General features: G+C 42.3%; 1 protein-coding gene across 4 annotated transcripts in view; it reads right to left on the minus strand.

The window, feature by feature from the left end:
• PPM1B (protein phosphatase, Mg2+/Mn2+ dependent 1B) overlaps positions 1-22007 on the minus strand; it is a 71114-nt gene that overhangs the window by 38975 nt on the left and 10132 nt on the right. For 3 of the 4 annotated variants that reach the window (XM_077337502.1, XM_077337487.1, XM_077337479.1), the window contains exons 2-3: positions 4284-4405; positions 1185-2053 (exon numbers count right to left, since the gene is read on the minus strand). In XM_077337502.1, the coding sequence (XP_077193617.1) occupies positions 1185-2030 (846 nt within the window). In that variant the 5' untranslated portion in view covers positions 2031-2053; positions 4284-4405. The remainder of the gene's footprint in view (positions 1-1184; positions 2054-4283; positions 4406-22007) is intronic. The other variant, XM_077337493.1, reaches the window with a different exon arrangement.

The raw sequence follows: 22007 nt of genomic DNA on the forward strand, positions 1-22007 counted from the left end.
CTTCAATCGGGTTTCCTGAAGAGGTACAGAAAGTTTTATACCAGAGAACCCCAATCTTTTTGAGACTGTGGGCACCTTTGGAAATTGGACACTGGATTGTGGGAGCAATGGGAGGGGGCGGAGGCGCCAGTGACAAAATTTCAGGAGGTGAGGCCCATGGATAATTCTAATAGTAATTCTTCAGCATCTCAGGCAGAAGTTCTAACAGGATGCCTTTTAAATTAACATATTGTTTAAAAATATTTTCTGCATACATACATCTTCAGTCCTTGTGAAGATCCTTGAGTGGCACAGTCAGTTAGATCTCCAGTCACAGATTAGAAGCCCTGCTGGGCAAAAGCCCTATCCACAAACACTTGGTAGTGTCAGGAAAGGTATCTGTGAGCACCATGGTGTTCTATGTAAATAGAGTGGTTCTAACCATATTTTTCTATAAGACTTATTACAATTATGGGCATCTAAGGCAATACTTTCTTGGCAATTTAATATACAATTACACAAACAATACTAAAAATGCTATTGTCATCACTCACATTAACCCACAAGATAAGCTCAAGAAAAAAACACTGAATTCTTAATATTTTAAGCTTTGTACTATGGTGAGTGGGTAACATGAAAGATGACCCCCCCAAGCCCCCCCCACTGAAATTCTGATTATCACAATGTTTCTGCACATGTCTACATACTTCTGGAATTTATGAGTTTGGGAATGAAGGGGAAAGTTAACAATCTGTCCTTAATTTTATATACCACTTCCCCAAGTCATCCTGAAAGCAGTACCAGTGCATTAAATAACAATACTGGATTTAAAAATATTTTGGTATGGAAACATCATTTAAAACAGAAAACCTTCCTGGGACTGGGTAAAACTGAGTTTTTGTTCTAATGACAAATTAGAACCTGGGTAAAAAAAAATTCTATGTAATATGGCATACAATACAACAACAATTCCAAATCCAATGAGGGTATTAATTCCTAAAGTATGAAACTGTTTAAGTTTATTCTCAGAGTAATTCCTCACTGAAACATCACAATATATTATTCACCAATCTAGAACAAATTACCATTTATTTCACTAGGTTTTTAGTTTTTGTAATCATCAGCTAATTTTGCCGCAGTAAGCAGATCCTAGGACTTTATTGCATCTTTTGGGATGAAATTCATGACAAGAACAGGTTACATACCTTGTGTAAACAAGTATCCACCACCCAATTGCACACTTTTTCCAGATCATCTGATACTTCAAGCCTAGACTTAACAAATTCACAGAGCTCCTCGTTGCTCATTACATCCCAGATTCCATCACAAGCTAAGACAACAAACTCATCTTCTTCTGCTCTTACAATTTCATAAACCTCAGGCTCTGGAGAAACAAGTTGTTCTGTAGGGCCTTTGCCATCGACACATTTGTAGTCATAGTCCCCCAGAGCGCGAGAAACTGCTAATGAGCCATTAACACGTTGAATCATGACACTCCCTCCTGCATTCTGGATTCGCTCCTTCTCCCTTGGATTGCAAGGCTTGTGATCCTGTGTTGAAAAGCAGACTTGTCCATTCCTATAGAGAACAGCACGTGAATCTCCACAGTTGATAAAGTAAATGTGCTCAGGTGAAATCATAACTCCCACTGCTGTTGAGCCACTCCTGTCCATGCCATTTCTAAGGTCTGAAAAGTTGCGCATATACTCATCAATTTTCAAAAAGCCAGTTCTGATTCCACTCTTTACGTTTTCCACGGAAGGTTCAAGAGCAGAGCCGGGCTGTTCTGTTCCCCTGAAGTCTTCATTATTAGTGATGTGTTCTAATAAGTGGTTGGAGCAGTAATTTGCCACACGAGAACCTGCATGACCATCATAAACAGCAAAAAAGGACCAGTCCTCTAAGCCATGAGGAATGCCTACAACAGCTGTGTGAGCATCTTCCATTTCCACTCTCCATCCTTGCATACTGCTAAGCCCATAACGCAGACCATTTCCAGTCCCATGAGCATTATGCTTCTCAGTTTTTGGCTTATCCAAAAATGCACCCATGTTTGCTTAATCTGCAAAGAATTCTGTAAAACAAGGGAATTAATCATTAATACAAAAAAATTAAATTGCAAAAATGCATGAAATAACTTAAATAGCCAAGCTATGTTTGCTAATACAACCCCAGTAATAATGGCAAACATCAGCTTTTGAAAATCATAATGGGTTCCTATGATATTTAACTGATAGGAAGAAACACCTATAGATTCAGTCTGTATCTTCAGAAACATATGTTGTTCAGTTCTGTAGAGACGGTACAACTAGACTATCTTGGAATTGTATACAAACATTCTTTCATATAAAAACACCCTGCATATAAAAAACAAGAATCCTGGCCTAGAATTCTCATCCCAACACAATAGCTTTCTCTATCAAAAGCAGGGGCTTGTGTTGCTGTTTTTATACAGAGAAGCAAGTCTAAGTAGACTTTCCACCCACCACAGCCTGAAATTATTTTTAAAAACTATGCACCAGGAGAGTCTTCTGAATGTGCAGACTGTCTCATGATCTCCTAGACCCAAATATGTGACTGTCTTAAGACAATTTATGTATATTTAACTGGATACAAGAAATCCTTTTAAAACGTTAAAAAGGTAATATAAACATAAAATGCAGTACCTTCTAACATGTGCACTGAAACATGGGCCTGGGAAATTTAAGCTATTGCATAAAAAGCATTTTTGGTTCAGGCACAGAAAGTATACAATGAATTACAATGATTTTAGTTCAATAAGAGCATTAAATAACTAGCACCCATTATTCTTTATGAACCAGTGATGATGATGATGCACTAGAGTAATATGACACTCAAAAGGCCCTGCTCAGCATACCATATGAATGCTATATTAAGAGTTAGTGACTTTTATTAAAGCCCTTGGCAAGAATACCACCAATCAACAGTTAGATATACAGAAGCATTCTGCAAGATATTACTGTGAGTCTGAGCATTACGACTCATCTCTTTATAAATGTAGCCAACTTACCTATGTGCAAAATTATCTATACTGTTTTTCATTCAACCTCATAACCTAGGCAATTATTTCCATTGTATAACAAAGTCACTGGGCTCGAGACAGTAAGTACTGATGAGGTCTTACCAAATACTTAGGAACTAACCTGAGCACTGTACAGCTTTAAGAATATAATTACCACTGAGCCAGTCAAAAACTACAATTAGAGTTATGTAAGTTTGTTAGCCAATTCTAACAAACTACAATAGTTTGGATCTTATTAAGTGTGAGTGAAACAAACATCCTTTTCGTCAGTAACCGAAAGGCTGATGTCAGACATTACAAGTCAGGCATGGACAAAAAAGCTACTCTACTGAGGAAGCTGTATTGAGAAGAGAGAATACTTGAAATCATGACCGCCTTTCCCCTTCTTCCCAGGGGCATTAGATTTGCAAAGAAAGCTCTGTTGGCACAAGTAATCACCTTCCTCACTGTAGCATCACCTTCCTCACTATAGCATCCCAGGCAGCCTTTTTGTCCACACAGTTCCTGCAACCTCAATCATAAGCTTTTGGGAGGTCCCAAGATGACTGAAGTTTGCCTCCAAGAAAGTACCACCAGATTTATGGCAGAAGTTTACTGCAACAGTATTGTGTTCCAGTGTCACTCCACATATGGTCATGGAAGATTCATACTTAAGAGTCTACACTCCAAATCTAGTATATTACTCTGGAAATAATTGGGTTACAGCGAGTTCAAACAACAACAGTAATATATTTATATTGTAAGTTAAAAACACTATTAGTATTCTAACTAAAATCAGTGTTTGTAGGTCCATGCTCAACTTTAGTCTCTCAAATTCCCTATAAGCAACTATAGGAACTGCCTGATGCCAGGAACTGGGACAAGATTTGCAGTGTACAGAAGCATAGCATATAGCAAAGCAAGAAAAGCACCTTTTGTAACTCTAAGGCAACCATCTGACTGAGGTTTGAAGGATATAGGAGCTATTCTTGGCTATGACAAAATCCCTAAAGTAGTGCTGGGCGATATCCTAATGCCAATATGTGTAAGAGAACACAACGTATCATAGGCGAACTAATTGTGCTATTGCAACTTACTACAACAGAGTGTACTTTTACAATCTAGATTTAAGAACCAGAACCTGCATAGTCTCTCTCATGCACAATGGAGAATATTTAACACTGTTAGGTACATGTATGCTTCTCAGATATAATTAGCCCCATGGGTTAAACATCTGGGTTAAGACAATATCCAACACATTCATTTCCACAAGGTTATTTACCCGTTAACTGCACCACTGCCAATTTCTCCACTGATTTAAAATGTCTGCTTTACATTCCTTCCACCAACTGGTATAGAAGAGATTAAGCTTCCGATAACATAGGATGCAACATTTGGGATTTCCTAAAAGAAATAAAAGTCATAATCAGTGCCTCAGATATACAGATTAATAATGTGGCAAAATTCTTATGCCACAACAGAAACTTTAAAAACTTTGTTGTGACCTTTTTAGTATCATGAATAACATAATGCTATACAAAAATCTATGTAAGTTTGTCAAACAGCTCAAAGCATATCTGCTCATTGGTTTAAGGACTCTACAATAGTAGTCCTTAAATTTTAGACATCCAAGGACTTGATTGTTTTTTTCCACTAACCCACTATCAACCTTGTCTCTCACAAACACACATTACACACTGAAGGCAAGCGACGAACAATGAGAACTCTCCTTAACCATACACTCAACAAGAAGTTTAAGGGATATGTATACATTGTCTATACATAACTTGCAAAGTCTGAAATGGTAGTTGGTTAGGCCCTAACCAAAATACATAACTTAACAGGCCCTAACCAAAGTACAATTCAATCTCTCCTGCTGTTTGACAGCTTCCTTAATGGTTAAAAGCCTTTGGCAGAGGCCAAATGAACAGGGAGGAGCTGAAAGACCAGCATTATGCAACATCTGAATGCCTGATGATCAATTTGCTAATACTGAACCTGGACTGTAGATTGGTAACTAGGAGGTGGGTGGGTTTAAGGGGCTTGAGAGGTTTCGGGTTTGTTAGTTTTATGATATACATATATTACAACTAAGTTGTTTTAATTTCTGTTGTAAACTGCCACAAGCTGGCTTATATGCCAAGAGCAGTGGCATATAAATATGATGGATGGATGAATAGAAAACTATTATTAATATTGTCTATGGATGCAGTGTGCGGTCTCCCACACAACACAGACATTATTTGCACCGGAAAACGGTGCAAACCAGTTCAGTTTTTTACTGCAATTATCTGAACCACACTTTGGTTCAGCTCAAGTACTCCAAGGGCTGAGCTGCTGGTTCCCTGCAATTGACCAACATTTTCTGGCTAGTGCAATGACATCATTGCCACTTAAAAAGAAAAAGAAAAAAGATGGAGGGGAGGCAAGCTACCATACCTCTACACCTTTCTTCTCAGAGATGGTTTTCTGCAACACTTCATAGGAAACCAAGATGGCCTGTATGGCCCCTTCCAACTCTATGATTCTATGACACGGAGAGAGTTTGGGAAAGAGGGTAGAAACACAACACACACGAGCTCTACCTTTAACACTCTAAGTTAGATAAACCCCCTTTTTATTTTTATTATGTCGAGGACATGGAGATGACTGGGAAGGATCACATGTCCTTCTTACTCCTTAGGAGAAGGACCATCTATGGCAAATCCAAAGGGCATTCTCCCTCTGGAACAGAGAACATTTGCGGATGTGACTTTCTAAAGAAGCTTAGACACAGGAGGAATGTCATCTCCCCTGTCCACCACATGCTGCTGTACCCACCTGCCAAAGGCCGCCTCTGTGGAACTATAGGCATCTATTCTATAGTGTCTGGTGAAGGTAGCAAGGGACAGCCATGTCGCTGCCTTGCACACCTCTAGGATGGATGCCCTACCTGCAAATGCAGCATTGGCTGCTGCACTCCTGATGGAATGGGCAGTTATGTCCTTTGGTGGAATCTGGGCATATGGCAACATAAATTGGGAGGCAAAATGGAGATAAACAGGCTATCCAACTTCCTGATATTCTCTGTGTGGATGAAGAAGGCCTCAAAAGCTCTCCTCACATCTAAGGTGTGCCCCTCCCTCTCCTTTAGATCACAGGAATTAGAACAGAAGAATAGAAAACAAATCTCCTGAGATCTGTGGAATAACAAAGATACTTTTGGCTGGAATGTGGGATCTATCCGTAACTTTGCCTTTGTGAAACAAACAAAACTCTAATTTGACTGACAAGGTCCCTAGCTCTGAAAGGCGTTGTACCAAAGTAATAGCTATGAAGAACAGAACCTTCATCCTCAGCCATTTCAATGAAATGTATGCAATTGGTTCAAATGGCTCCATCATTGCACTGAGGACCACATTTAACCTCCAAGTAGAAAATCAGTGAACCCAGAGAGGTGCCTTTGCTGCAGCTCCCTTGAGAAATCTGACCAGATGAGGATGGCCTGACAGTTTTAGGCCATTCACTTGTGGAACTACCATGGTGATGGCTACCGCCTATCTGCTGAGAGTAGCTGGCCACAGTCCCCTGGATAATCCCTCTTGTAAGAAATGTAATATGTCTAGAATTATCAGTGTGGAATAATTGATCTTTTTCCAACGACCCCATCTTACAAACGCCTTCATGGTCATGTTGTAGAGATGCACTGGAGACAGTCTTCTGGTGGCCAAGATAGTATTGGTGATATCCTGCAAATACTCCTCCCTTAGGAGGGAAGACCTTTCTATTTCCAGGTGGATTCAACCAACCTGGATTTGAATGCCAAAGCAAACTCCTGAAGCAATAGGTCTGGAATATGACTATTCATAGAATCATAGAGTTGGAAGGGGCAATACAGGCCATCTAGTCCAACCCCCTGCTCAACGCAGGATCACCCCTAAGCATCCTAAAGCATCCAAGAAAAGTGAGTATCCAACCTTTGCTTGAAGACTGCCAGTGAGGGGGAGCTCACCACCTCCTTAGGCAGCCTATTCCACTGCTGAACTACTCTGACTGTGAAATTTTTTTTCCTGATATCTAGCCTATATCGTTGTACTTGAAGTTTAAACCCATTACTGCATGACCTCTCCTCTGCAGCCAACAGAAACAGCATCCTGCCCTCCTCCATCCTGCCCTCCTCCTATTCGGTGTGGTTCCACTGCCAGCTGCAAAATAGTCAAACACAATGGCCTCCACAGCCAATGAGGAGTCACCAGAATCACCAAAGCTTATTCCCTGACAATCTTGCAGAGTACACCGGGCAGGATCAGTACCTGTGGGAAGGTATAGAATAGCCTTTAAGGCCACGGAATGTTTAAGGTGTCTAAGCCCTTGACCTCTGGGTGATAGAAACAAGAGACAATCCAACTTGACAGTTGGACCGAGATGCAAAGAGATCAACTATTGGAACGCAGTATCGGATCAGTATGACTAGAAATATCTCTGGCTTCAATGCCTATTCACCTGAGTAGTCTGGCAATTGAGCCACTCTGCATGAACATTCAGCTCTGATGCATGAGACATTGAGTTCTGTCCACGAAAGAATCTTGGAAACTCCCCTGTGAAGAGCTGTAAATCTGGAGCCACCTTGTCTGTTCTAGCAGGTTTTGGCTGCAATATTGTCTGTATGGATTAGCACCAGTTTGAACTGAAGATGCACCTGGAAGTGCATCAGTGCCTTGAAGATTGCTCTGACCTCCAAAATGCTGATCAGTAATGCAGTCTCCATCTCCAACCACCTTCCTTGTGCTGCTTCCTGGTCTAGGACAGCTCGCCAGTCCTGAAGACTTGCATTCATGAAAACTTGAATCTCCTCTGGAATCGAGTAAAATTGACCCTGCTGAGGTTGGATCACTTGGTCCACCATGCCAGGCTGTTTCAATGCCAACGTAAGTCGAACACAATTGTCCTTTCTGTTGGTGATGCACAACTGGAAGGTGAGGAGAAAGGATTGTAGTCATTTGCAATGCCATCAACCTCACTGCAGGGCTTCTGCATCTGCTACAAAGATTTCCATCAGGTCTCCTAGCACAAGGATGGAGGCACTCTGTCTCACGGATCTGTTTTGCTGTACCTTCTTCTTGGGAAGAAAAAGCTTACCCTGGGACGTATGTATCAAGACCCCCACGGTGAGGGATCTTCCACGAAAGAGAAAAGGAGCTTTTTGTCACATTGAGGAACCCAAATTTCTGAAGGCACTTGGCAATGTTCTCGGTGTTGCCTTGAAATTGGGTCTCTGACACTGCCCTTATGAGATGTCTCCTATAAATAGGTATTTAAGCAGTCCCTGGTGTCATAGAACCACCAGGAGATTGATAAGTAGTTTCAAAAAGACCCTTGCTGCTGTTGCCAGACTGAATGGTAGTGCTCAGAACTGAAAATGTAGCTCCTGAACACAGAACCTTAGGAACCGTCTTTGTGAAGGGTAGATCAGCACATGAAAACATACTTCTGAAAGTTCTAACGAAGTTAGAAACTCAAACAAGTTGGTAAGGTCAGTGAGAGCAACCACCTGCCCCCTTGATCCCTGACCATCCTGGCTGATCATGAGAAACCAAGGATATGAGGCCTTTTGAAGGAGATAGTCAACCTCTTTCAGCCTTCCTGGGAGTTCCCAGAGGTGCTTAAGGGAGCTGTGGTTTGTCCTCTACTGAAGAAACAATCACTGGATGACGGGACTCTGCCAACTACCACTCAGTCTTGCATCTTTTGTTTCTGGGTAAGGTAGTTGAAAGGGCCGCCGTTTACAAGCTCCTGGCGTTCTTGGAAGAAAATTAAATGCTTGACCTATAACAGTCGGGCTTCTGTCCTGGCCACAGGGTAGAGATGTTGCTGGTTGCCTTTATGGATGATTTCCAATGCCAGCTAGATGAGGGGCAGTTTGGCTATCCTTGTGATGCTCAACTTGTTGCCTATGTTTGACATGACCGGGGGTTGTTAGCCCACTGCCTCACTGGGACCAGGATTCGTGGGAAAGCCCTTCAATGACTGCTCTCTTTTCTCCAGAGCAGGACACAGAGGATGGCAGTGGGGGAAGAGTTGTCACAGCACTATCAAATCCCATATGGGGTTCCTCAGTGGGCGGTCCCTCTCCCTCATGTTATTCAACATCGATATGAGCCCTCTGGCACAGCTGGTCTGGAGTTATGGGTTGGGTTGTCACCAATATGAGGATGACACTCAAGATATATCTCCTGATGGATGACTGCCAGGACACCCCCCCAAATACATCTATCAAATATTTGGAAGCTTTAGCTCAATGGTTAGAGTTGCCTGAAATGTAACACCTCCAAGACTGAGGTCCTGTAGATGGGTAGGAAGGCGTCAGGTTTGAAAATGTGCATGCCCACCCCAGCTAGGGTGCAACTTAACATCTCAGCATCAGACAAAAACTTGGCAGTGATTCTGGATGCCTCCTTGTCGGAGTCGCAGGTGACTGGGGTAGCCCGCACAGTGTTTTTCCAGCAGCACCAAGCAAAGCTATTAGCTCCCTATCTGTCCTTGGACTGCTTAGCCACAGTGATCCATGCAATAGTCACATCTAGACTTCTGTAATTCGCTTTATGCGGGCCTATCTTTGTCCTTGACCCAGAAATTGCAGCTGGTACAGAATACGCCTGCTAGCGTCCTCACAGGTACACTTTGAAAGGCCCATAACCAGCCTGTGCTGAAGCAGCTGCATTGGTTGCCATTTATGGCCCAGATCAAGTTAAAGGTTTTGGTATTAACCCTTAAGGTCATCTGCTGTCAGGACTCCACAAGCCAGCTGGTACATTAGACTGCTCCTCATTAACCTCCATGGTGGAGTGCAGCCTGTTGAGCAGGGAGGGAGGAGGGATAAGACCCCTGTTGGAATAAGTCATTGTAATAGGGTCTTTATGTCGAAGGGAATTTTATTGTGGGTGACATCTTTTACTTGCCATGAGGTGTCTCATATGGGAGTGGCTGACTATAAATCAAACAAATCTTGCTGAAGAGACTCCGTGATGGATCTCACAGTCTTCATCCAACATCTTAGTCTTGATGAACTTGTTGGTGTACTGCAGATCGAGTATGGTGCATCAGTCCTTGTTGGTCTTGGGAACCATGGAAAGAGTAAACCCTCTTGGAGCGCTCTAAAACCAAAACCAGTTCCATGCCTTGGATGGCCAGAAGATGGGTCTATAGACTGCTACACTATATTTCTCTTTCTGGATAAGGGAGAGGCTAGGAATCTTTCCAGTGGTAGGGATTCAAATTCAATGTTGTACCCCTCAGACAATGTCTGCAATGTCCACTTGTATATTAAGGGGATGGCTCCACTGATCTTTGATTAGGTGCAGTCATTCCCCACACTGGAGGGAGTGAGTCACATTCTGGACTGTGAGTTTTGATCCTGATCTGGCTTGTCATATTTATTACCTGAGCATTCAGAGGATTTGGAGAATCCACCTCTCCTGCAGAATCCTCTCCTGCCTTGGAACCATACGCCTCTTAGGAAGTCAGATCTAAACCTTGGTAGCATTCCTTGAGAACGGAAGGACCTCAAGTGTCTTGGTATCGGAACCCCTTCTAACATATCTCAGTAACACCTTTTTTTTGGCTCTAGTTTTCACTAGAATATGTTCCGAGGGTTCTCCAAACAGCTTATCCCCCTGAAAGGGGTAAGCTACCACTATAGTTTTGAACCAACTGTCTGCAGGCCAAGCTCTGAGCCAAAGCAGCCGCCATGCTGTGGTTGTGAAAGCCATAGCCCTGGAATGAAATATGCCATCAAGAGAAGAAGAAGAGTTGGTCCTCATATGCTCAAATTGGCTTACAGTCACCTTCCCTTTCCTCCCCCCACAACAGACACCCTGTGAGGTGGGTGAGGCTGAGAGAGCCCTGATATCACTGCTCGGTCAGAACAGTTTTATCAGTGCCATGGCAAACCCCAGGTCACCCAGCTGGCTGCATGTGGGGGAGTACAGAATCGAACCCGGCATGCCAGATTAGAAGTCCACACTGCTAACCACTACATCAAACTGGCATTTTCTATGTAAGAGACCCCCCGATGGCCCCCTCGGATTTTTCTTAAGCAAGCTGTATCAACCTCCTTCCCCAGACTATGGCTGCCCTGGCCAAATTGGATGTAATGATGACTGAAAGAACAGTCATGTCCAATAACCTTGAGAAATCTGTGCAAGCAGGCCTCCATCTTCCTATCCATTAGTTCCTTAAAATTCCCCTCTCTGTCTTCAGAGACCAGACTGGAAGAGTGGAGAGTTGTGACTGACAGTAGAAACATGTAGAACCTCCCCCGTGTATTCATAAATGCTGTACAACTTTCATATAAATGTAGGAAACTGTTTGCGAGAGGCTTGTGTCATTCAGTGTGCATCTTCTTTTCAAAAAAGAGAGGGAATGAGTACACCTTATCCATGGCCTATGTAATAGCAAAAAAATTCCTCTGCATCTCTTGCTGTACAACTCTTTTTGATGGCATGTTCTGAGGTTCCACCTTCTAAGACTGTTTAAGAGTACCTGGCCATGGCCCTTACTAGGAGAGGTTGTTATCCTGGTTAAAATATCTGATTGACTGTTCAGGGACCTGAACATCCACAGTAGATTCCTCATCAGAGAGGAACTCTCCCTCCTTCCTTCCTTGAGGGATCAACCTGTTCACAGTCAGAAGAATCATAGTTATGAGCCACTGGTTCAACCCTCTTTCTGGCTGCCTTGATTAGCCATCTAGGCTGGCTTATAGAGCAAGCCTCCTCCCCATACATATGCCTTTCACCATACAGTGAAGAATTATGAGAATAGGCCCTGAAAGATGCCTCCCCCTCAGCAATAACTCAGGAACAGCCGATTGTAAAGCTGCAGTCAATTGGGCTTTCTTCACTGAGGTGAGAGCGGCTCCAGGAGAAGGGTGACGCTCACTGCCTCCCCACCTGAGACCAACACTGGAGTCTCAAGACTCCAGTGTCTTCGGAGAGGAGTTCATCATTGCAGGGGTCATACACCATAAGCGTGCTCAGGATTTTAAAGCGGCATTCAATTTGCATGCACATAAAATGGCACCTGCAACTATCTGTGCCTTAGCTGTTCAGGCAGTAATTTTCTAACCTCCTGCTCCCACAGTTTAACAAGGATAGAAAAGATATATGTAAGAGACAGAAAAGAATTAAGTTAGAATTATAACTGTTGAATAATCCAAAAACAAAAAATCTCCAACCACACAGTAGAGCTCTGACTATGCTGCCTACCCTAAGGGAGGAGACTGAGTAGAGAGACATGGTATGAATGATAGTAAGTGGAAGGAGACTGTTTTTTAATCTCCTGCCTCCCTGAGAAGCTGATGAGAAAACCCATCCTCAGATGTCCTCCGACCCAAGAACTCCCCCTTAAAACCTGTGTTTCAACAGACTATGCCCTAGGGCTTATTTCGACTAAAATATTCATTTTGATACCGTAAACTCTTGTTTAAAATTTACATAGTGAGCTTCTCAGGACAGGGGCATGTTTTGCTCATTAGTTTCAACATACTGAGTTGAATCCACTAGTTCTTGCAGACTGAAGGGAATAACATCACCAGAACAGGATTCTGCCTCTGTTGTAAGACTGCTGGAGTTATCCCCCTCTTTTGTTAATGGTAATCTTAAATCAAACCCATCAACAATGCCAGATAAATTAAAGCAGAAGCAATGCCAGATTTGAAATCTATTACTACAATGGGATTATCCTGGACATTTCTGGAGGTAGTGTCTGCATGACATCACTTCCAGTGGTATTTAACTTCCAGGAGGCAAGGCCAGCTGGAATCATTTCTGTGGTACCTTGAAGCCTGATCGTTTTTCAGGGATACCTCCATGATCAAGAGGTTGAAAAAGGCTAATAAATGAATAGTAATTATTCAAATCACATATGAATATATAAAATATTCCAAACATTACTACAAGATTTTACATACAAAGATATCTGTATTCTTCTTGAACTTATGTATGTGTGTAATATATACATAGCAACAAGCACACCAACTACCAACTCAGGTAAACTAAAGAAGAAAGTTTCGCTAAGTCAACCCATGCATTCAACAGTCTATGCATGCCTGGCTGGGAACAGATCTTTCTTCATTTTCTTCTCCCTGGGAAAGAAAACTTAAACTTGGGATGAGTGCTCTGCTCTTTATTTCACTCACCAAAGGAGCCAAACTTTTTCTATGTTCTCTGCAAATGATGCTCCCAGACTAAACAACTGCCTTTTTATTCTCCCCAAGAGCTTCTAGAATCTGCATCCTAGGTAACCTTGGTAACAGCATCCAGCCAGCATAATATCCCATGACACCTGCCAACTCAACTGTGCAATAAAATGCACGGTAGGATCTTTTCCCTCAAGCTTCTCCTCAAATGGCAGTGGTAGAAACTGGAACTTGCAACTGCAGAAGTGAATGAAACTAAGGAAAACCATGACGGATCACCAGGTAAGGAACCACGTTGTTGAAAGAAACAAACAGATCACACACATAGGAAATTTTACAGAGAACATATAATGAGTACTCTACAAGAAAAAAGCAATTATATTCTAACTTACAATGTAAAAAAGAGAATAATAGATATGCATACACTGATCAATGTAAGAGGTTAAGCTAACCAGTTTACGTTTATGTTCAAAATTAGATAAGAGGAAAAACAGATGTTTTATATTAGGTGAAGGAGAGATGATTTTTCAAAATATTTATACACTTGAGAATTTTCCAGTCATATGAAAAAAACACCTTTTATATAGAGCCCAGATTAGAACATAATAGAAAACAAAAGTAGAAGCTAAAATTACAGTCTTAGAATGAAAAAAGCTTAAACTGTACTGCCTCCCAATTAAAAGTAATAAAGAATAAATAAACAGAAAACTTTTAAGAATAGTATGCATTGCAAAATTGAATAAAATAATAAAGTAAAAAAACAGACTAAGTTGATAGAAAACCAAAAGATAATTGGGGAATCAATTTAATTATATTCAGACAAAAGAATAAAATACAATGAAATATAAATGGCATTAAAAATCAAAAGTACAGCCGGAGTATAAAACAATGAAGACAAAAGGATTACAAAATCCTGATGAGTATCTTGAGAGAACAGAAGATACTAGAAAAACAACCAGAGGCCAAAATGTGTCACTGGATTAGTGGTGTGCAAAATAACTTATTTTTAAAGTTCAGAACTGGAAAAAAAATCATTATTTCCAACATTCCAGGTCCAAATACTAGTATAGTATTTAGATCTGAGAAGTTTCAGAAATCCCCATTTTTTGTCCAATAGATCACACCGATACCTCCCATCCCCCAAATTATCAAATCCAGTCAAACAGGAAAGCACATTGAGGGCCATCCAACACCTGCTTCAGACAGAGACAACAGAACTAGTGCCAGAGGCAGAGTTAGGACAAGGAGTGCATTTGGTTTTCCTCACTGTACTGAAGAAAAACTGAGATTGGCATGCCATCTTTGACATGAAATTTGTGAATAGGTTCATCTACCTTCGTTAAATAGAAACTCTCCAGTCCATCATGGTGACATGATAAACCAATAAATGCCTAATCTCACTCAATCTGACAGAGGCATGCCTAAATGTAACTATTTGTCCACGTCACCACAGATTCCTCCAGTTCCGGGTAGGCAACCACCACTACCAGTGCAAGACCTTCCCCTTCAGCCTATCTATAGCACACTGAGTCTTCTCCAAGTTGTTGGTAAACTTCGTAGTACTACTATTCCAGGAAGCCATTTATATTCATCCTTATTTCGACAATTTGTTCATCAGATCCAGCTCCAGGGAGAAATCATTATGGGACACCCAATGAACCACCATATGCCTCCAGTCATTCAGCTTCCTTTAAAACCGACAGAAGAGTTGCCTGACTCCCACCCAAAGGTTAGAGCACCTGGAAGTAATTATAGGTACCTCAATGAACAAGTTCTTTCTCCCTAATCAGAAAGCACTTAAAACTTGAGACTTGACCATGGATCTAATCAGAAGCAGAGTGTCATCCCTGATTCATCTTTCCAGCTTCCTGGACCTTATGGTTGTCAATACAGAGGTACTCCAAGGGGGCAGAATGCACTCCAGGTCCTGACAACTGTTGCTTAGACCTTACCAGGATGCCATCTCCAGGAAGGTGGACACAAATACAGACATGCCCCTCAAGGTAAAACAGAGCTTAGTAAGGTGGACCAAGCTCAAGAACCTCACCCAGGGGAGGATATATGCTGTAACCTAGAGGTTCTAACTATTCATGGATACCATCCTAACAGGTTGGGAGGCCATACTTGAACAGAAGATAGCCAGGGTCGATGGTCAGAGGTGGAGGCCTCTTTCTTGTCAAGGACTCCCATCTAATCCTTCTATGGACAGAACAAAAACTGGTTTTCCTCCAGGGCATTCCTGAAACATCCTTTACGCTTCAAGGAACACCAGAAGTGGAGTGATTGTGCAGAATAAGGTTGGGAAGCATAGGGCCCTCCCCTTCCCACCCCCTCCTGGCCTATCACAGGCTATTTGGGGGGTGGGGTGACTATATATGATCATATCACCCAGAAATTGTTTAACAAATTTAAAAAAATATGTTAAAAATTCATCAACTCACATACATTCTGGAAGCCCTTCCAGGGATGGCAAGAAACCTCATGTCACAAAAGTCTGGTCTACTATATACCTTTCCTCCAATTCTCATCCTACCTCAGGTCCTGATACAAGTAAAACTACAGGAAAAAAGTGATTCTGATGGCTCCCTTCTAGCCATGGTTTTCAGCCATCCTTCAAGCTAGTCACTCAGCCTCCACTCACCCTGCCAATTTCTCCTGACCTGCTGCATCAGAGACCTCTCTGGCACCCTCAACCAGACTGGTTAAGACTGACCACGTGGATATTGAAAGGGAAGCCAGATATAATACTGAGGTCATAGACACTATTCTCACCTCCAGAGGATCATCATTTTCCATCTTGGAAATTACACACTGTTTTGTCAGCGCTTGCTACAAAGCCTTTTGAGCCCAATTCAAGACATTTCCTGGAAATTTTTAATAATGAAGTCCCTATTCTTGGTAGACATAACCTGGGCATGCTGAGTGTCAGAACTTGGAGCACTGTCTGTCAATTTGGAATTATGCACCATTTCATCCAGGGTTGTGAATAGAGGGTAGCAATAGTTTAACATGATCCTGGAAGACAGAGTACCCCAGGAACAGCATGTAGGGCTGCACAGGGAGGCAAGGAACAGGCTAGGAATGAAACACTATCCAAGCCTTAGAAATGCGTGGCTGGAGTGAAGCATAATTTTGGTGAAAGATTTTGAATGCCTTTTTCCTCCTCTCTTAATCTTAAATATGCCTGAATATACCCCAATAGTGGGGCGAAGGCATGAAAAAATACCCAGAAAAGTTAAGCATGAATCTTTACACATTCACATAAAATCCATGCCTTCACAGCTCTGCTAGTTCCCCAAATTTTCCCTTAATGGTCCGGGACCATCTTATTTATTACATTTGGTTGCTGCCCTCCCGTAAGGCTTAGGGCAGTTCACATAAAACATAAACAACAGTACATCAAACTCAGTGAATATAACAAATGAAAGGCAACAGTAACAATAAATAGAGAAGATAACTTACCAAACAGAGTAGACAATCAGACCCATGATTGGTCAAGCTCAGTCATATGGGTTCAAGGAAGGAAGGCTCAGGGGCCCAGTAGGTGTTATTTAGCTTCAGTCAACCTTAACCAAGTGCCTGGCAGAGGAGCTCCCTTTTCCAGGCCCTGCAGAACTGTTTAGCTCCATTACAGCCCTGATCTCCTCTGGGAGCTCATTCCACCAGGTGGGGGCCAGAACAAAGAAGGCTCTGGCCCTGGAGGAAGTCAAGTGGGCTTCTCTGGGACCAGGGATCATTAGCCAGTTGAAGGTGGCAGAGCTCTTTGAGGGGCATAGGCAGAGATGTGGTCCCACAGATTCACTGGACCCAGACCTTGAAGCTAATTGCCAAAACCTTAAGCCTAATCCAGAATTAGACTGATAACCACCGCAGTTGTTGTAGGGGGGCCCGGATGTGGGACCTCTATGGTGTTGCTGTGAGGAGCCTGGCTGCTGCGTTCTGGACCAGTTGCAGTTTCCGGACCAAAATTAAGGATAGGCCTGCGTAGAGTGAGTTGTGTTATCTACGCAGATAACAAGTGTCTGATCCTGTTTAATATCTTCATGTGCCCTCTTGCCCAACTGGTATGGAGGTGACCATTATGTGGATCACTGCAGCTAGATGTTCCGGGGCCAAGTTGGACACTAGTAGTTTGCCTGGCGAAGGTGACTGAAAGCCAGTCATGCTACTCTTGTGATCTTGGCCTCCATTGAGAAGGAAGCATTCAGGAGCACACCCAGGTTCCTGGTGTAGTAAGCCACTGTGAACTGTACACTGTTCAGGTTGGGCAAATGAACTTCCTTACTTTGGCCCTTCCTGCCCAGCTGCCACAGGACCTCCGTGTTTGAAGGTCTGAGCTTCAGATGACTCTGCTTGAGCCACATCGTCACTGCTTCTAGGCAGCTGGCTAATGCTTCTGGGGGAGTGTCAGGGCGGTCATCCAAAAGGAGGAAGAGCTGGGTGTCATCTGCATATTGGTGACAACCCAGCCCAACTTCCATACCAGTTGGGCAAGAGGGCACATGAAGATATTAAACAGGATCAGACAGAGGACCACACCACCTGCATATGGTGGCAGCCTGAATATCTCTATCCTAGTGCTACCCTCTGTTATGATCTTGCAGAAAGGAGGTCAGCCACAGGACTGTCCCCCAAATTCCAGCATCTGTGAGGCAATGAGCTAGAAGCTCATGATCGACTGCGTTGAATGCTGTTGAAATGCCTAATAATACAAGCAGTGCCAACTTGCCTCAGTCCAACTGAGGACGGAGGTAGTCTGTCAGGGAGACTAGTGCTGTTTTTACAACCATGGCCAGGCCAGAAACCTAACTGGGATGGATCTAGGGTTGAAGCTTTTTCCAGGAATGCTGATATTTAATCCATGACAGCCCTTTCAACCATTTTCCCCAGAAGCGCTAAGTGCAAGAAGGGTTGGTACTTGTCAGGCTCTTGCAGATCTAGAGATGGCTTTTTCAGCAATTGATGGACCCACTGCCCCTTTTAGCCCTTCCAGGAATTCTCCTGTTTCAAGGAAAAGGTTGATTATTTCCAGAGAGGACCCCTTATTCTTATATCTGGTGTTTTTATTAGCCACGAAGGGCAGGGGTCTAATCGGTATGTGGTTGGTCTCAGTGCTGAGAGCATCATGTCCACTTCAGTGCGCATGAGTCATCTGACGTTACTCAGTGTTCTCTTTAAAGATGGCCAAGGGGCCTCGAGATCACTTTCTGTGTCTAATGTTGGTGGGAGGTCATGGCGGAGCGTCTAGATTTTGTCTGCAAAGACTGCCTATCTCATTAGGAGGGAGTTGTGCTCCCAAAATAGGAAACTACTAGTAGTCCATGGTCTGAGGCAGGTGTACCTACTGTCAATGGGGACCAGGGTCTTTTCCACCCTGGCTCCAACCTGATGGAACAGGCTTCCAGTCAAGAACATCTGCAGGATGTTCTTCAGTTCTGCATGGCCTATAAAACTGAGCTGTAATACCAGCTGAGGATAGGTGCTGAAATTCTGTTATCAACCCCCTCTGTCTTTCCCCTCCACTGACTATATAAGTACTCCTTTTAATGTTTTAATTATCATTAATCTTATGATTGTGAACTGCTCAGAGCCTGTTTGAAAAAGTGGGCAGGATGGTATATAAAACCAATAGATAAAAAAGCCAATCTTAAAAAAATAGCAGAGCTGCTGCGCATGCGCTTTTGTGTCCACCGGCGTGCCAGCGGCCACGCCTGCGTCTCCCCCCCCCCCTCATCGCAGCAAGAAGCTAGGCGGCCGCTTCACTCACAGCATGGTGAGCTTCTTGCTACGGGGGGAGGGGGAGATGTAGGCACAGCTGCTGGCGGCCTGTTACCGAAGCCTTCGCAGCCCACTACCGGGCCGTGGACCAGTGATTGATGACCTCCGCTCCTCTGGACATGTTCCAGTTTGTCTACATCCCTCTTCAACTGTGGTGCCGAAAACTGAACATAGTACTCCAATAGCAGTTAATAACAAATGGAATTTACATGCAGTGAGGCTTAAACTCACGACAACTTCAAAGATTCGGTTTGGAAAGGGGAAAGAAGACAAGTGGTGGACTAACTGGGATTTATAAACAAGCTATGATTTGATATCTGGCTGTGAAGTCACGGCTTGTGCAACAAACTATTTAATAAGCTACAGTCCATTATATGTAAGTGCAAACCATCCAAATGGTCATCAAAGAAAGCCAAGAGTAAATATATGGCTGTATAAATTACTGGAGGACTAAAATCATGAATCAAGCGAGCATAAGTCATCACCTAATCAAAGGCATCAGAATTTTCACTCATGAATTACTATGTCTGCTAGATCAAATGCAATCTACTTGGATCAACAATAAACTTGGGGAAGGGTCACTTCATATTTCCTGCCCTAAATATGCAAGTATAGTCTGTTTATAGTTGTCAAGGCTGTTGTACTATAAAATCAATCATGTTACATGGAGATGAAGCATGGACAAACCCTGAAGCTTATACATGGCATAGTTCTCTTCTGCTAGCACTTAATTTTTGCTAACACATTTAAATTTGAACAGGGAAACTTCCCTAAGAATCCCACATTACTGGGAAATGATTCATTGATCAGGTCCAAATATTTGGACTAATCGTGTTCCCAGATTCAAACACTTCAGGTTTGCTTTCCAAAGCCACTGACTACCTATGACTAGAACAACTGGTGTTTTAATAGAGAAAATTGCTTATTAAGAAGTGCTCATAGAAGAGGTTATACACTAAATGCCTCACTGGCTGTGCAGTTAACTAAACAAAGGCCCTGAACAACAATTTATATATTATTTAATCAGAAACCAAAGCTTGAAGCCTCCTCTCTCCCAGAATTCCTTGTAGATTAACTACTCGGTAACTGTCTCTGGATGAGCCTCTTGTGGCGCAGAGTGGTAAGGCAGCCGTCTGAAAGCTTTGCCCATAAGGCTGGGAGTTCAATCCCAGCAGCCGGCTCAAGGTTGACTCAGCCTTCCATCCTTCCAAGGTCGGTAAAATGAGTACCCAGCTTGCTGGGGGGTAAACGGTCATGACTGGGGAAGGCACTGGCAAACCACCCCGTATTGAGTCTGCCATGAAAACGCTAGAGGGCGTCACCCCAAGGGTCAGACATGACTCGGTGCTTGCACAGGGGATACCTTTACCTTTACCTTTAACTGTCTCTGGACTACATATGAATATTAAACCAAATTAACAACTCAGGTCACAGAGCCTTTCATGGAAAAAAGTGGATCTGTAAGAGATGCCAATATTAATATCCACCCAACATTTTATTTTTATTTTTACAAAAATATATCAAATCAAAAACTGAGAAATATAAGACCAAAGCAAATATGCAATCAAAGGCCATTACAAACTAAATTACTCAATGCATTCTTATGTCTAAAATAGTATATTAATTTTGAAAAACATTACCGTAAATTTTCTCTGGCATTTCCAGTTATCTGCTATACAGTGTTTTGCAGTTCTAAGTTAAAAATCATCCCCAAATGATCATAGCTTTAAAAAACCACTGATTTAATCATAACTGTTCTTCCAAATACATACCGTATTTGCCGGCGTATAAGACGACTGGGAGTATAAGACGACCCCCCAACATTTCCACTCAAAATACAGTACTATGGGCCACTATGGGCAGCTATGTCTATCCCAACTGAAGTGCACCCGGCGTATAGGACGACCCCCCCACTTGGAGGCATGTTTTTCAGGGGGGAAAAGTAGTCTTATACGCCAGCAAATACTGTAATTCAACATTTTCACAAAGCAAGAGACATTGTACTGCAGAAACTATGGCCTGTCCTTCGATGGCACAAGTCTAGTATTGCTATTTCTTCCAAGATCCGGTGGTCAGTTTTAAACTAATTGAGCACTCAAATAATTGGCCAAGGTCAGAATATACAAGCTATATCATGGTTTTATTTAATTTCTATACCACCCCTCCCATATGTGCTTGGGGCTGTTCACAATAAATAAAAACTCATAAGTAATAAATACTACAATAAAATTACAAAACTAAAACAGTTAAAAATGCAAACCCATATCCCTCACCTTCTTACCTCCCTCCATTGGCTACCTAGACTGGAGATAAAATAAATTAATAAATAGTTGGGTGGAAGAGCCAAGCAGCCAATACCACATATGGAACAGAGGTCCACCAGTGACTAATAGCCACAAAGTACAGATATGACACTAAGGCTTCTGGAGTTCTGGCCCCACCAGTGGACCTCTTGATAACATCTGGATTCGGCCCACTGTATGATACAGAATATTAGAGTAGATGAGCCGCTAATCTGATCCAACATGGCTTCTCTTACATGTTAATGGTACTTAGCAGACCCACAGCAAATTCTCAGCACTCTTAATGGTACAGTACTAATTTCATTTAGTTATGATAGTAATCAGAATAGCTAGATTAGCCCAAAACCTGAATATATATATTTATAATAAAGACAAAGAAAAATTTAACATGACTACAACCAATTCAGGATTTTTAAATATTCTGGTATGTACAAATGTTAAATCAAGTGTATACTATGTCTAGCAATCTGGAACTTTGTACTGCTGACTTTGTTCTATATTGTCATGTACTGAAGTCTTGACTTAAAATTTCCAGCCCTGCAAATGGTCGACATTTCAAAATACCACACAAAAAAAAACCCTGATGAAATGTTTACAATTGTATTGCATTTTGAGTAAACGTTTATTGAGCCTGCATACAGTAGCACAGAATCTACTGAATATCCCATATGAATATTTCAGTAAGGAAAGGGCTGAGTTGTAATTTGTGCTTCAAAATCATACTGCTTTGCTTTACTATTATGCCAAA

Source organism: Paroedura picta, chromosome 1, assembly GCF_049243985.1.
Source record: "Paroedura picta isolate Pp20150507F chromosome 1, Ppicta_v3.0, whole genome shotgun sequence".
In the NCBI taxonomy this organism is placed as follows: Eukaryota; Metazoa; Chordata; class Lepidosauria; order Squamata; family Gekkonidae; genus Paroedura; species Paroedura picta.